This window comes from Bombus pascuorum, chromosome 3 (assembly GCF_905332965.1).
Source record: "Bombus pascuorum chromosome 3, iyBomPasc1.1, whole genome shotgun sequence".
NCBI classification, from domain to species: Eukaryota; Metazoa; Arthropoda; class Insecta; order Hymenoptera; family Apidae; genus Bombus; species Bombus pascuorum.
In genome coordinates, this window is record NC_083490.1 from 18,899,611 (window position 1) to 18,913,753 (window position 14,143).

The 14,143-nt window shown below is 33.2% G+C and overlaps 2 protein-coding genes across 2 annotated transcripts in view; one reads left to right on the plus strand and one right to left on the minus strand.

Moving 5' to 3' along the window:
• LOC132904846 (neuronal calcium sensor 2) overlaps positions 1 to 11,847 on the minus strand; it is a 75,321-nt gene extending 63,474 nt beyond the window's left edge. Inside the window, exon 1 of the mRNA XM_060955630.1 lies at positions 11,298 to 11,847. The gene's annotated coding sequence lies outside the window, so the exon portion shown is untranslated. The remainder of the gene's footprint in view (positions 1 to 11,297) is intronic.
• A 450-nt stretch (positions 11,848 to 12,297) lies between these two features.
• Positions 12,298 to 14,050, plus strand: LOC132904834 (replication factor C subunit 2). Its single transcript, XM_060955599.1, has 6 exons — positions 12,298 to 12,534; positions 12,682 to 12,949; positions 13,036 to 13,284; positions 13,381 to 13,590; positions 13,672 to 13,785; positions 13,881 to 14,050. Exons 1-6 carry the CDS (start codon positions 12,422 to 12,424, stop codon positions 13,980 to 13,982), a joined length of 1,056 nt encoding a protein of 351 aa, XP_060811582.1. The 5' UTR covers positions 12,298 to 12,421; the 3' UTR covers positions 13,983 to 14,050.
• The last annotated feature ends 93 nt before the right edge of the window (positions 14,051 to 14,143 follow it).

A 14,143-nucleotide genomic window follows, 5' to 3' on the forward strand; every position in this document is an offset into this window, starting at 1 on the left:
GATGAAAATTCTCCTGCTACCCCGTTATTGCTGCAAATTCTTCGATCAAAGAGACGAAACTTTATCAACTGAAAAGCGTAGCTATCATTCTCAATTTTCTCTACTGGGAACAACAGTTAAAGGAATTTAATTTAGCATACGTGGCTCTCTACTTCCAACAAACTGTTCTTCAAAGTATCAAAACCGAAACGACCATCTACCCAGAGGAACGATACTTTCTTCTGACATTCTTTTTTACGGCTGTCAACATCAGCGAACATCAGCTCTCTATCGATACAACTTTTTCAGCGTTTCAATTTATAAAAGATGAGGCGGTGTCTGGATCGTAAACGCTATCGGTGGTCGCTGTCTTCGCAGATATTACCTGCGGTCGACAATGTTTCTCAGTTTCTTGCGGTACGATGTGACAGGAAAAGCCGAGAAAGGAAAATGTGGAAACACGATAAAAGGAAAGAAAGAGAGTAACTTTTGCTTGTTTTTACCTTCTGGCCGCGTGTAAAAGTTGGTTCCAGCATTGCACGTAGCTGTAATGGATCAATAGTGGCGAACACAGTGACCGGATGGGCTGAATATAGATACGCGGAAGAAGTACAAGGTGAAGCATAATCATTTGTCGTTTCTACATTTTCCACCTGCGACCAAGCAGTCCGATTTGCTGCTCTTTCGTAATTCACGTCTAACCGGTGGTTCTTGGTGACTTTTCAGCGATCCAACCAGACAAAATTATACATTGCGCCAAGGAGATACGAACTTTTTATATTGGCTTGCCAACCAAGTGATTGCGGATTTTGTCATTAGGTGGTATTGACAAAATCCGCGATCACTTAGTTACTCATAAAAGATATAACTTAGAAAAAATAACGAAGCTGGCACCCCGCTGGGGGTAGCCGCCCACATGCTATATTATTTTTTATTTATATTTTTTTTTCTTCACCAACAAGATATAACACTTTACCAAATGTCCGCAAGGACAAATTGTAAAATAACCAAAATAAAATAAAAAAAAAAAAACTTAGTTACTCATAAAAGATATAACTTAGAAAAAAAAACGAAGCTGGCACCCCGCTGGGGGTAGCCGCCCACATGCTATATTATTTTTTATTTATATTTTTTTTTTCTTCACCAACAAGATATAACACTTTACCAAATGTCCGCAAGGACAAATTGTAAAATAACCAAAATAAAATAAAAAAAAAAAAACTTAGTTACCAGCCCAATAGTTTCAAGGGTTTTTCAGTAACATAAGGCACGATCCATATTCGACCAAACGTTGATACATATTTAATGTTTGTTAATAAAACGAAAAAGAATAACGTCGCTGAAAGTAAAAGCAAGGCAGATAGAACGCAGATATCTCTATCTATAATTATAGTGGCTCACTTATGGAAAGTTATCAGGTTCAAATTGTATTTGCATAAACTTTTAAAAGGGAGAAGTCATCCGATTATGTCGTTTTGCTATGAATATGAAATTTAGAAATTTCAATTTTGAAATTTTGAAATTGAATTTTGAAATGACCGCGTATCAGGGTGAAATCCCGACCTATGATCAATTAGCAAACTGCTCGATAGGTGGGAAATTTAAGGAATACTGGGAGTAACGATGGTTAATGTTGAAGTGGTCGCCACTTCTACATCTGGTCTTTAGTTTTCTCAAGCACTGAAGCCATCGACAGCGCATAGACAAAAGACTGCGTCGAAGACAAACCATAAGCGGTACATATGCAACGTTGGCGAATCTGGTCCAGCTCACATCGTATTCCACACTTTGTACTTTAATATTCACAATATATATATATTTTTTCTACTTTACAATTTATCCACGCGTTTCTTTGTATCCACATACATCAAATAACCTTAACACGTTCGTCGCCCAGCGTGATTCGGCCAAGTTCCCTGCAGGGCCCAAATCCGACCGCTGGTACGTAGAATGTAAATAGAGCGACAAGCAGCAATTCATCGTTTATCACCTTCGATTCATTGTTTATCGCCTTCGATTCATTGTAAAGAAAAGATTATTTATTTCTGAAATGGAGAAAGCGATAAGCTTTCCAGTTGGAGTATTCCGAGGGATTTCATGGCAGATATCTCAGATCTTTCATTTAGTCGAGAAGCATACTCGTGAGACGTACATCGGTGATTTTTTCATCCTCAAAATGTTCAGTAAACAGCGTGAATCAGTAGCGTGAGTCGGGAAGTGAGGAGAGTAGCGATGACGGAGTCTATTTATTATTATTAAATTTTTAAATTATATATATAATAAATAGTAATTTAAAAATTTAAAATAATATTAAATTTTTAACAAATAAAATAAAAAAAGCTATTGTTCGAAGTGCCCAAAATCACCCCAAATGTGTTTGGAATGTTTTAACGAATACCATGCGATATAGAATGACGTAATATATTATCCAGAATATAAATTAGTAAAAAATATGGTATAATGTGTTTTTAATATTTTTATGTTGTATATCCTATATATAATATCGTATATTTAATTAACTCGAACAAGAAGAGCGTCACCATACTTTGGCGACGGGGTCTCCACGGAAGTATACTCGTCGCATAGATATGTGCGACGTGGCGACGAACGTGTTAACAGTTAACAAAAGAAGGTAAGTTGCAGATTCTAATACGTTTTATATGACACGTAAAGATCGCGTGTGGTAAATGTTAAAAAATATTTTTGCCAATCATTATTCGGTTCATTATCAAAATTGAATTTTTTCGCGCTATATTGCTGACATTTCGCACTGTGCAATGTTGTTACTCTCGTTGTTCCCGACACGCTAGGTACGTATTTTCGAAATAAAATAAAAAAAGACAGAAAGATCGTGGTAGTGAAATATCGATTACGTCGTCATACTTCATTTGCAGTGTTGAAGGGTATCGCGTTAAATGATTGAAATAAATCTCTTGAAATATTTGCTGTTATATGACACAGACGAAGCTTGGAATTCGTTCCATTTAATTATTCACGTTCGGTACTGTGAAAATATATTTTATCGCGATGATAATAGAGACAACAGAAGCTGCCTTAAATATTTCCCCTTTATACTTGAAAATGTTATTTTATTATGAAAGCAGCAGTTAAAAATAAGAACGAATGGAAGTTAATATGCAGAAATGAATTATTTAATGTCTAGAAGTCTTGTTTGTTACTATACTTTATTACTATATCCATTTACCTAAATGTTGATGCGGTCGTTTTAGCAGAGCTACATATTTATTGCAGCAAGTATCGAATTAATTAGATTTAACAGAGTAAGTATAAATCATAATTGTCCTGTGCAATTAGATTGCGAAAAGATTAATTGATATACTGAAAGTTGTATACCTAACGAGAAATTATATCTACAGAGACCGACGTGTTTTAATCATACATTTTTGTAACTTAATCGCTGAATTTCTGAGAAACGTACAAACTCATTTTTCTTCAAAGAGATAATTATTCTCTCGTGGATTCCTTATGAAAAGGCTTCGTGCACGAGTTTAGACACGCCCCGGAATATTTACACTGTCTATATTCATGTTTCTTTACTATAGACACATTACTTTTACGTCATGCAATTAGAAACATAATATTTTCTCCCCGAGTACCGATAAAACCACGAATTGCTTAAAAGGCAAGTTCGGCGATTCGAAAATTCAAACAAATTTGACGGCGCAGAAATGTAGTTCATGCGATGCTAATAACGGAGCAGTCTTTTTTCTGCTGAAAAACAAACGCCAAAGAAATCTTGTCTTTTCATATTATCCTGAATATTTGAGAAATTATATGTGTAAGATATAGAAGAAAAGTTGAAGCGTTCTTTATGATCTGTATTGCGGATGTGAACAATTTTCAAAAATGAATGTTTTTCTCAAAAACTACCCCCTGTTTTATTTCGTGTCGTCACACGTATGAATATTATTGTTCGAGCAGCTCCTTACGAATATATAAACGAGTTGAGACAACGTACAACGCTGCTCGTGAGCTCTTGTATAGCTATTGCAGTTCATGTAAATTATGTTGATTAAATTATACTAACTATATTAAATTATGGACGTAATTTGTTCCGTCTTTCTTATCCTGAAATATGCCGGATATAAATAAATGCTACGGTTACGGTAGCATTTTCTCGCTAATATCCAACTAACAATAAGTAGAGAGAATGAGTGGTGTCTAAAAATAAGCGAGATATCGCGTATATATCGTGGATTTATTGTATCGCGTAAATAAAGGGCAGGGGGCGAAAAAAATACACCAAAAGTTGAACCTTCGGAATTATGGGGAAGAAATTTCTTTTGGAAATTTTTCACATCCACGATATAGGCCATAAAAAGGAATACAATTTTTTATTCAACTTTCTTCTGTATCTTATAAAGTTTCTTAGATATTCACGACAATATCAAAAATTAAGATTTCTTTATGGTATGGGGACGGAGTTTTCATTAAGATCGTTTTTGAGCAGGGAAAAAAGATTAGTCCGTTATTAGCATCGCATAAATTACATTTACGAAAGGTTGCAAAATTTGTCGAGTTTTCAAGTTGCCGAACTCCACCCTGTTAGTCTTATTTATTTATTTATTGTTTTTACGTACAGAAAAACGCCATTTTCGAGAGCCTGCTACAAATTAATAACAGAAATATCGAATCGTGAAAAGAAATACCTATTTGATGTACATTCCACGAAGACACATTTCTAATTCGACGTGTTATATTAATCGTTTAAAGTTTTTATGGAACAGACGTGTTTGAAATTTTTACGATGATATACGCACGAGACCGCATATACATTGCATGTTTACCCAATAAACAACCTTGTAATGCAAGAGATAAAGCAGTCTTCCTCCACCATATCGCCTTCCCATTCAAGAAAAAGGTCAAGGTGGTAGATATAAATAATTATAAAAATAATTTATTGCAAGCTACCTGTTTTAACGGAACACGTGCAGCAAACGTTGGGTAAAGGACGACACAGCTCGCCGTAATCAACAGCAATCGAACATTTAATCACGTTAGTAGGATAGCATCGTAACGATACTCTACGACCAAAAATCTTCATTCTGTTACGTTGATTCAAAATTCACATGGCGAATATTAGCGCACTAAGTAGAGCTGCATAATGAGAGCTACAAAACAGATTTATCGCGGACTTCCTCAAATCCATCTTGGCAAATATCTAGACCGCAAAGATTATTATTATTCACACAGCTTGCTTCCCTTGTTTTCTTCTTCTATGAAAGAAAAATGCTCATTTTTCCTCTAAATTGTTGTATTTCGATCGATAGTAGATACACCGTATGTATTTCAATTATAAAACTACAGATGAGAAATTAATTGCAATAGTTTTACTTTCTATAAACTTAGCCAGAAATTTCCTGCTTTAGATATTCGAATATCTTTACGAACCACTGCATGTTATTTGCAAAGAAATTATACAAACGGTTAGAAGCGGAATGATTAATTGGAAACGCATTAGCAGTCTTCTGCAACATTTCCCAATTCCATCTTACATTCAGGATGAACTCACGCGAAAAGATATGCATTGTACTAGGTCGGGTGCGTGGCATTTAGGTGCAACCACAGCACAATTTCTTTAGACACACGCGCGCACCCACGCACACACACACACACTCGTTTAAAATTATCCGTTCTTAATTAGAGAGTTAGTTATACCTATTCGCTCGGCGATTCTTCAATTAATGAGAACGAATAGGTTCTCTTCTTTTCCAGTGTGGTCGAGGGTGTGGTCTGTGTTCTTTGTGCGCTTTATCCTTATCAGTCGAGATGCGCAGATTCATTCGCTTCGTCGTCATCTTTAATATTGTCGTTAGATATCGTAACTACCTCCTTTTTCTCTTTTTTTTTCTCTTTTTCTTTTTCTTTTTCCTTTTTCCTTTTTTTTTTTTTTTTTTTTTTTTTTTTTTTTTTTTTTTTTTTTTTTTTTTTTTTTTTTTTTTTTTATCATTACGGATAAAGAAGAAGAGCAGTGTAAAAGATAGAAGTTTTTAAATTACCTAATAAACCAAATTTTCTTTGCTGACTTTATTAAATTACAAAATTTAGTTTAAAGTGCAAATATATATTTATATATGGAATTCAAACTACCCGGCAAGCGACATTTTTATTTTTGTTTCGATTTACCGGCAGTCATTTGCCGAATAGAATAGATCACGAGAGAAGAACGATTGTCGATTTTCCAGGTAAAATTTGTAATAGATTTGTTATTAACTGTTATCGTATTTAATTTAATTATTCCCAAAATAAATTCGATTTTCCAGAATCGATCGTCTGATTTACCCAAGGATTTACGTTATTACAATACGTATATATATACAATGCTGTTTCCTCATCTGCCATTCCAAAACTGGAAAAATGAAAGTAGTTTATAAAAATAGAATATGAGATACTCTAATAAGATTCGCAGAAGCATTCAAATACTCTTGCGAGCCACGTTATGCGCATATAAAATACGTTCCAACTTTAATAATCGTGTTAAAGTTACTTTCGCGAATCGCTGTGGACAATAGCCATAAAGAGTATTACACAAAAGATTAAAAAGTATAAACTTTCAATGGGAAGAAGAATGAAAATAAGGTCTAGGTAGGTAGGGCACCGTGCGAAATAGTGCCAAGACAGTTGATCTATAGATTCGGTGGAGAGGATTGTGTAACCAGCAATCGCACAATATATCGTCACTTGGCTCGTTACCATCTCTTCATTGCTTGCTCTTTTAAAATGCGCGAGATGCAAAGAAGCGATTCTTCAAAGTTTCTCGCGATAATTACAATCGTTTTGATGCGAGACCGCGCTTGTCGCAGATTCGTATTTTTAATCATGCGTCCTTTTATAAATAGACTGCGGATGTTTACGCAAATCAGTATTTTTATAAATGCTAAATTAAAGAAATGGAACCGCAACGCGGAGATCTATTCCGCGTGTTAAACATCATAACGAATAGATACTGCGCTTATGTGTATTTTATTTAAACTTCTCACAAACCCATACACATCCGCAGCCTATTCGCGAATATCTTTATTTCTCAAGAATTTCGTTAGTGATCAACGAAAATTAACAATTTAGTTGGTCTTCGCGCAAAAAAATATGTATCTCGGATTTTTTATAATTTCTATTAATGTTTGTCAAATAAGATAGATTATTGAGATTTGTGTAATTTTGTGTGTTACGCTAGATTAGCCGCGTAGTAGTGACACATATATATATGTGTAGGGGTATGTGTGTGCGCAGCGTCTCGAAAAACGGATGAATGCAACTGTTCCGTTAGTAGTGTGGTATAGAAGATGGTGAGACAAAGAAAGTGCTGAGACGCGTGTAAACGTATATCGACGAATATCTTAGAAATCACATGTTAAATAAATGTGAAACTATTTTGATATCAATTCTAAGTGTAATCCAAGTGTTCCTATACATTTATTTCGGCGAAAAGATACTTAACCGGCGAAAATATCTTTCTTCGTTGGAAGAAACTTTTCGTTAAAAGTATCAAGATAAAAACAACGTGTAAGGTAGATAAATTCTCGTTAACCAGTATGGGAACCTTTAATTTCAATAATCTTTGCAATAATTAATTTAATTTGTAACTATTTGAAATACATTTAAATCAAATAATTAAGATTACAAAAGAAAGAGAAAGCAGTTAATGCTATAAAATGATCAAACTCTGATATATTTCACGTCAGTTGCAGGAGTAAATGCATCTATAGTCGATTCACAAAATTAGCACACAATGAGGTCCAAATTTATTAAGTATTCTCCCTTCTTAGAACACCGTACGGTACGTAGTTCCTCTTTTAGATACGGGCCTAGACACTCTAAAGACAGTGCAATCGCAATAAATTGTTATTTATAGAGCAAAGAAATTCTTCGTTTCCGTAACTATTCTAATGCATCTTTTGACGCAATTTTAACGTCCAATAAAAACGCGATAAGAAAATAAAATCAAGCAAGTCCTTGAAACTTCCTGTCATAACCATAATGTTAGAAAATACGATTCTGCGAGTTAAACAAGAAAAAGATTGTAAATGAACTGTTGCGTTAACGGAACCATAACTGTCGTTGGATTAATAAATATACTTAATAAAGATGTCTATTTCAAGCTCTGTTCGTTTCTCAATTGATGATATCTATGATGATCTCACACGTGGGTAAATTTGGATACAAATGAAAAAAAATATGCAATGATACGCCTACACGTCAATATTCCACACCTCGAGTGTTCTGTGTGAGTCATGTGCAAGTTTTTATTGTTTAATGCGTCCAGTTTCTGAAATTAGTTCTGCCACTAATTCATCGGCAAATCTCTACGTTTGCATAATAAACAGACTGCGGAAAAACTATGCGCAAGAAGCAACGAATAACGTTGTTAAAAGAGACACAATCCATCTTTATCAACTTTGATAATTATAATAGGTTTTTTATAAAAAAAAAAGAAAAAAGTCATGAAAGACAGTGGCTGGACATTTCTTAAATATAATGGCCCATAAATCTATTATTATTAATACATATTTTTATAATTATTACTTCGTCTTACAACGCCATAACCTCGTCGTTTATAACCTTTATAGGAATACACTGAAGAGGCTACGCTTAGGAATACGTGTAGGCTCTTAAATTAAGAATATTCAAGAAGCAATTCATTTTCAGAGTGAACAACGACCCAAAGATAATTTTCCCAATATTTTGCATTTCATGTATACAATACTAATTAGATACTATGCTCGACATGTGTCGAAGCGTATCAACTTTTTTTATATAATATACAAATATTAATGCATGTTTCATATTTTTTCAAAGCTACTTTATTACTGCACCATCGGCGTTGTTTGAAGATTTGAGTAATCCGGTCTAAACGCAAACAGAGGTTAAGAAATGTTCTCTGAAGCGCATTTAGCAAGGCTCGAGTTCGATTCTACGAACTGATATCAACAACCCGCTAATCTAAGCACCCGAAAACATAATAGAGATACGCTGTATCGCTTTTCAACAATTATAATGATAACAAACGGTGCAATTAGAAAAGTACTTTCGAGAATGATTAACTAATTCTTCCATAGCGTTTTATACGGTTTAACTATATCGCGATGCTCTAATTTTTACATTAATCCTAATCTCATTTTAGCAGACAAATTCTTAGGCATCGAGAATGACGAAAAAGACGCAGCAGGATTAGAATGCGATTATTGAAAGTACAAAAAAAGATTATATTCTTAGTATCGGATATGAAAGGTGATATGTGTTTAAGATGGGAGTGTGGATTTTTGCAAATGGCGAATACTGTGACAGTTACATGGGAACGAGTGCGAGTTGGAAATGTGTACGCCAAGTCCTTGTCTCCGGGCTGCGAAGCCACAAAGTAAATAAACATATACGCGTATACAAAAGAGGTTATGCACCGAAGTTGCCTTATTTTATACGAGAAACTTACTAAAACGTTTAAATTGTTTTTTATCGATATTTCCAGAGATTCCAATATTAACGTAATCTTTTGAATTGCGCAGTAGATACTTAAACCGGATATACTCTAGACAAATCGAATAATTTGATATTTGCGGATTCGATTGGCCAACCGAAACGAAAAGCCAGTAGCGAAGATTTAACGCGTAATATTTCTTACACTGTAATATTTCTTTAGCGTCTAGTAAATTCAGAAAGAGTATAGATGATCGGGCCAAAAACAGCCGACCACGACCGATACCGGTATGTATTCTCTAATTATTCGATGTAATCTACAGAATGCGTCAACCGAATATGTCAGGGCCGAAAAGCAGAAAATAGGTGCTTCAAAGGTATATATATATATATATATACAATGTAGACCGAATTCTAGCAACAAATTTTATGTATAAAATCAAACATAATTATACTGATGCACTACAGAAAGTTCGACAAGAAAACAATAGCTGTCGGATTAAGAGAATTTACGCGTTTCCATTGATTGATAGTTGTTCAAATTTAGAATTTGAATAACCAGTAGAATCTGTTCTAATACTAATATTGTAACACCGTTTTGTCCTAATATTTAGACAGCGAATTTAAAGATAGATTTTTAGATTTAAAGATATAACCGTAAAAAAAACAATGTTTGAATATTAGTTTATATCGCGAATTGAATCTTTAAATTTCCATGAAATTAGGTTAAATATTAAATTATTAAAAAATTCAGAAATATCCGCAGTCTAACTATTCTAATGAATTAAGATTTATTTAATATAGCTACGAATTTAGTGCAAAAATGAATGCCCAAAAGATAATAAATATGCTCTTTCAATCGTGGGAAATAATCGAATTCAATAACACGTGTTAATGTAAACTTATAACACGCGTTATACATTCAAGTAACTGTGTATGCTTACATACTTTACATGCTGAAGCTGCGCTTTATTATCTACGTATATACATATATGTCTGCTTTTTTCAAATCAATATTCATCAATATTCCTGAACGTGGTTATCTAGTTAATTAAAACTAATTGTAAAATTACTGCATAAACGAGTATATTAAAATGAAGAACGTAAATACTACAAACTTTTTTCAAACATTTTGTGCATGAAAATTGTAATTTATTACTTTATATATATATATATACATATAAAATTCGTTCGGTAGATTTTATGCTAATAAGTAAGACGATGAAATCTATATCACAATACAGTGGATGTTACATTGTTTGATTTATGCATATGATATTACTTAAATGTAAAATAAATTAGGAACGAATTACGCAATAAGCAATAGATGTCCAATATCTATAAATATATATACACAGATTTTAGCTATGAATATATCACAATTTAATAACATGCAATAAATAAAGTGGTCGATTTTGAATAAACGAATAACAATTTAATTTCTATTATTATCAGTTATGTAAAATATCTCATGTGTATAAAATTTAAAAATATTGAACAGATAAAAATGGAATCGCATTTAGCAGGACGAAAATTAAGCAAAATTTAATGAATCATGTCCTTTCCACGATTAAATATTTCGAATATCAAGAAGAACCGGAAGCGATTATCTGAGTATGCCGAGATAAAAGTAGTATATTACGTATTTGCATTAATAGACAATTCATAAAATTCCTTAATTTTCAACGTAAATAATTAAGAATGACATTAGTTTCTAAATAAAATAACGAAGAAGTTTCATAGCGCTGATATTCAAAATATTCAAAATACAGTGGGATGTTAAACGATATCGAAGAACGATACAATAGATAACACTTGTCATCAAAATTTCGATGACTTAACGATGATAAGGGAAAAAAGCCACAGAAAAAAGTATATTAACTTACCAAATGCCGTTCCCAAGTGAATTGTTCGGTACGTAGCGGGCCGCAACACCATGCTGTCCACTCAGCATGGCGAGATGTGTCAAAAACACACACGACGAGTCTTCTTTCTTGACGTTTAAACACGCGCGACACTCAACCAATGTCCCGTACGAAAAGAAAAGATAAGCGACAATTCTAAACATTTCATGAATATACACGCATCGACAACAGCATCCACACACCTGGCACGTACACGCATACATGTAGCCTCGCTGAGAAAAACGTACACACATCAAGCATACAATCGCAAAACATACATGATGTTACATGCACATACATCGTCAGGTTAAACGAAACGAGCGTCGGATTCCCATTTAAGGTGATATGCGTTTGAATTTGATTCAAGGAATGAAAAAGCCGAGGTAACCTATGCCTGCATTGGAACGATACTGCGGCCAAACTATATACTTTAGCGGCCCAACTGTACGAGAAAAACGATTTTCACGAAAACCCGGTTTCCTGACACAAACTGATCTATTCGATGAAGAAAGCTGATACAAGAACAAAATGTCATTTCGTCCTACTAACCTATGCGTTGTACGTCAACCGGTTGTCGCGATTACTCAACGAGTTCAAAACATTTCCGCGATACTGACTCGTGCAGATATCACGACGGCTGCCATATTGAAATCTCATTCCGTAAGCCATCGACAAAACGATAGTGAAAGAGAGACAATCGCGTAAAATTTACTAGATGCGCAAAATTCGATCGACACTCGCGACCTCTTAAGGCGTAGTGTGGTATTCTGTTACGCCGTCAATATTATCGCAAGATTACATTATATATCTTTCTTTCTTTCTTTCTACTATATGTATTTTCTTCTATCTTTCTCTTATAGTATTTTTAGATAATAAATACTTTCTACAAATAAAATATTTTGAATATAAATTTTTAAGAACTCAGTATTGTATTGGTCCTCTTGGTATTGTTCCTCTATTATCAAAAATCATTACTAATCGATAATGCAACTCTCCTGTTTGCACCGTCCCAAAAATGATTAAAACTTGTTACTTTATATTCCTATTTTATCCATGTTTAAACGAACTGATCGATTTTTCCCGCGATTTTAACTTAAAGTTTAAAGATGGGAGTTGAGAAAATTGTCGATGAGCCTATGAATGTTGAAGCTTTACCATCGACGAGTGGTTATAATGTAAAAAATAAAGAAAAAGATAAGAAATCAGGCAATTTGCCATGGTATGTTACTATACATAAATATGTAATTTCGAAATTAATAAATTTTGAGGTTATGCTTTTATTCCATAATTTATTTATAGAGTAATAGAAAAGGAAATTAAAATATAAACAAAGTAATTTAATAAATGAAGGTCATTAATTGTTTAGGATTGAAAAATATCGACCACAAATATTTTCTGACATTGTTGGTAACGAAGACACAGTATCCAGATTATCTGTATTTGCTGAACATGGGAACTGTCCTAATATCATCATTGCTGGACCACCGGGAGTTGGTAAAACTACAACTATATTATGTTTGGCACGTATTTTATTAGGACCAGCGTTTAAGGAAGCAGTATTAGAATTAAATGCTTCAAATGAGAGAGGAATAGATGTCGTCAGAAATAAAATTAAAATGTTTGCCCAAAAGAGGGTAAGTATCTTTTTCTATGTTTGATATCATATTCATATATCCCTTTTAAATTTTCTTCGTCAAACATTCATTCCACGTTTACTTAGGTAAATTTGGCAAAAGGAAAGCACAAAATAATAATTCTAGATGAAGCCGATAGCATGACTGATGGTGCACAACAAGCATTACGTAGGACAATGGAGATATATAGCAATACAACTAGGTTTGCACTAGCTTGTAACACAAGTGAAAAAATTATCGAGCCAATACAGTCACGCTGTGCCATGTTAAGATATGGAAAATTATCAGATGCACAAATTTTAGCAAAGATTATTGAAGTTTGTAAGAAAGAAGATGTACGATCAATCTCTAACAAATTGTTACATTTTTATTTGAATATTTGAATGAAAATGTATTGCAATAACATTATATATATAAAATGAATTAACTAGGTTTCACATACAGATGATGGTTTAGAAGCAATAGTATTTACTGCACAGGGTGATATGAGACAGGCTCTAAATAATTTACAATCAACTTATAATGGTTTTGGACATGTAAACAGTGAGAATGTTTTTAAAGTCTGTGACGAACCGCATCCGTTACTTGTTAAAGAAATGTTGGAATTATGTGCACAGGGTAAAATTTCCAAAGCATATGGGGTAAGATATTATGCTATTTTAAAAACTTCTATTTAACATAGCATAAGAATATAAAATGCGCTTTTTGATCAATGTTTATAGATAATGGAACATTTATGGAAAATGGGATATTCTGCAGAAGATTTGATCAGTAATATATTTAGAGTTTGTACAAATCTATCCATCGAAGAACCATTAAAATTAGATTTTATAAAAGTAAGTTAAAATATATTTATATTGTCTATTAATGTGTAATGAATATTTTATATCGACATTGATATGAAAATACAAATTTGGAACTATCATTTTAGGAGATTGGAATAACTCATCTAGGAATAGTGGATGGAATTAATAGTTTACTACAAATGAACAGTCTTCTTGCTAGACTTTGTCAAAAAGCTATGCAGAAATAAGAATGAATTCTACAATAAGAACATGTAATTTAAGAAAATAAAACTATTTATATATTTCTATTACATAATATTTTTATTTCTTCAAAAAAATGATTATTTTAATATTTTAATTAATACTACATATACTTCGACTAGCAATTGATGAAAAAAAATTGGATTTG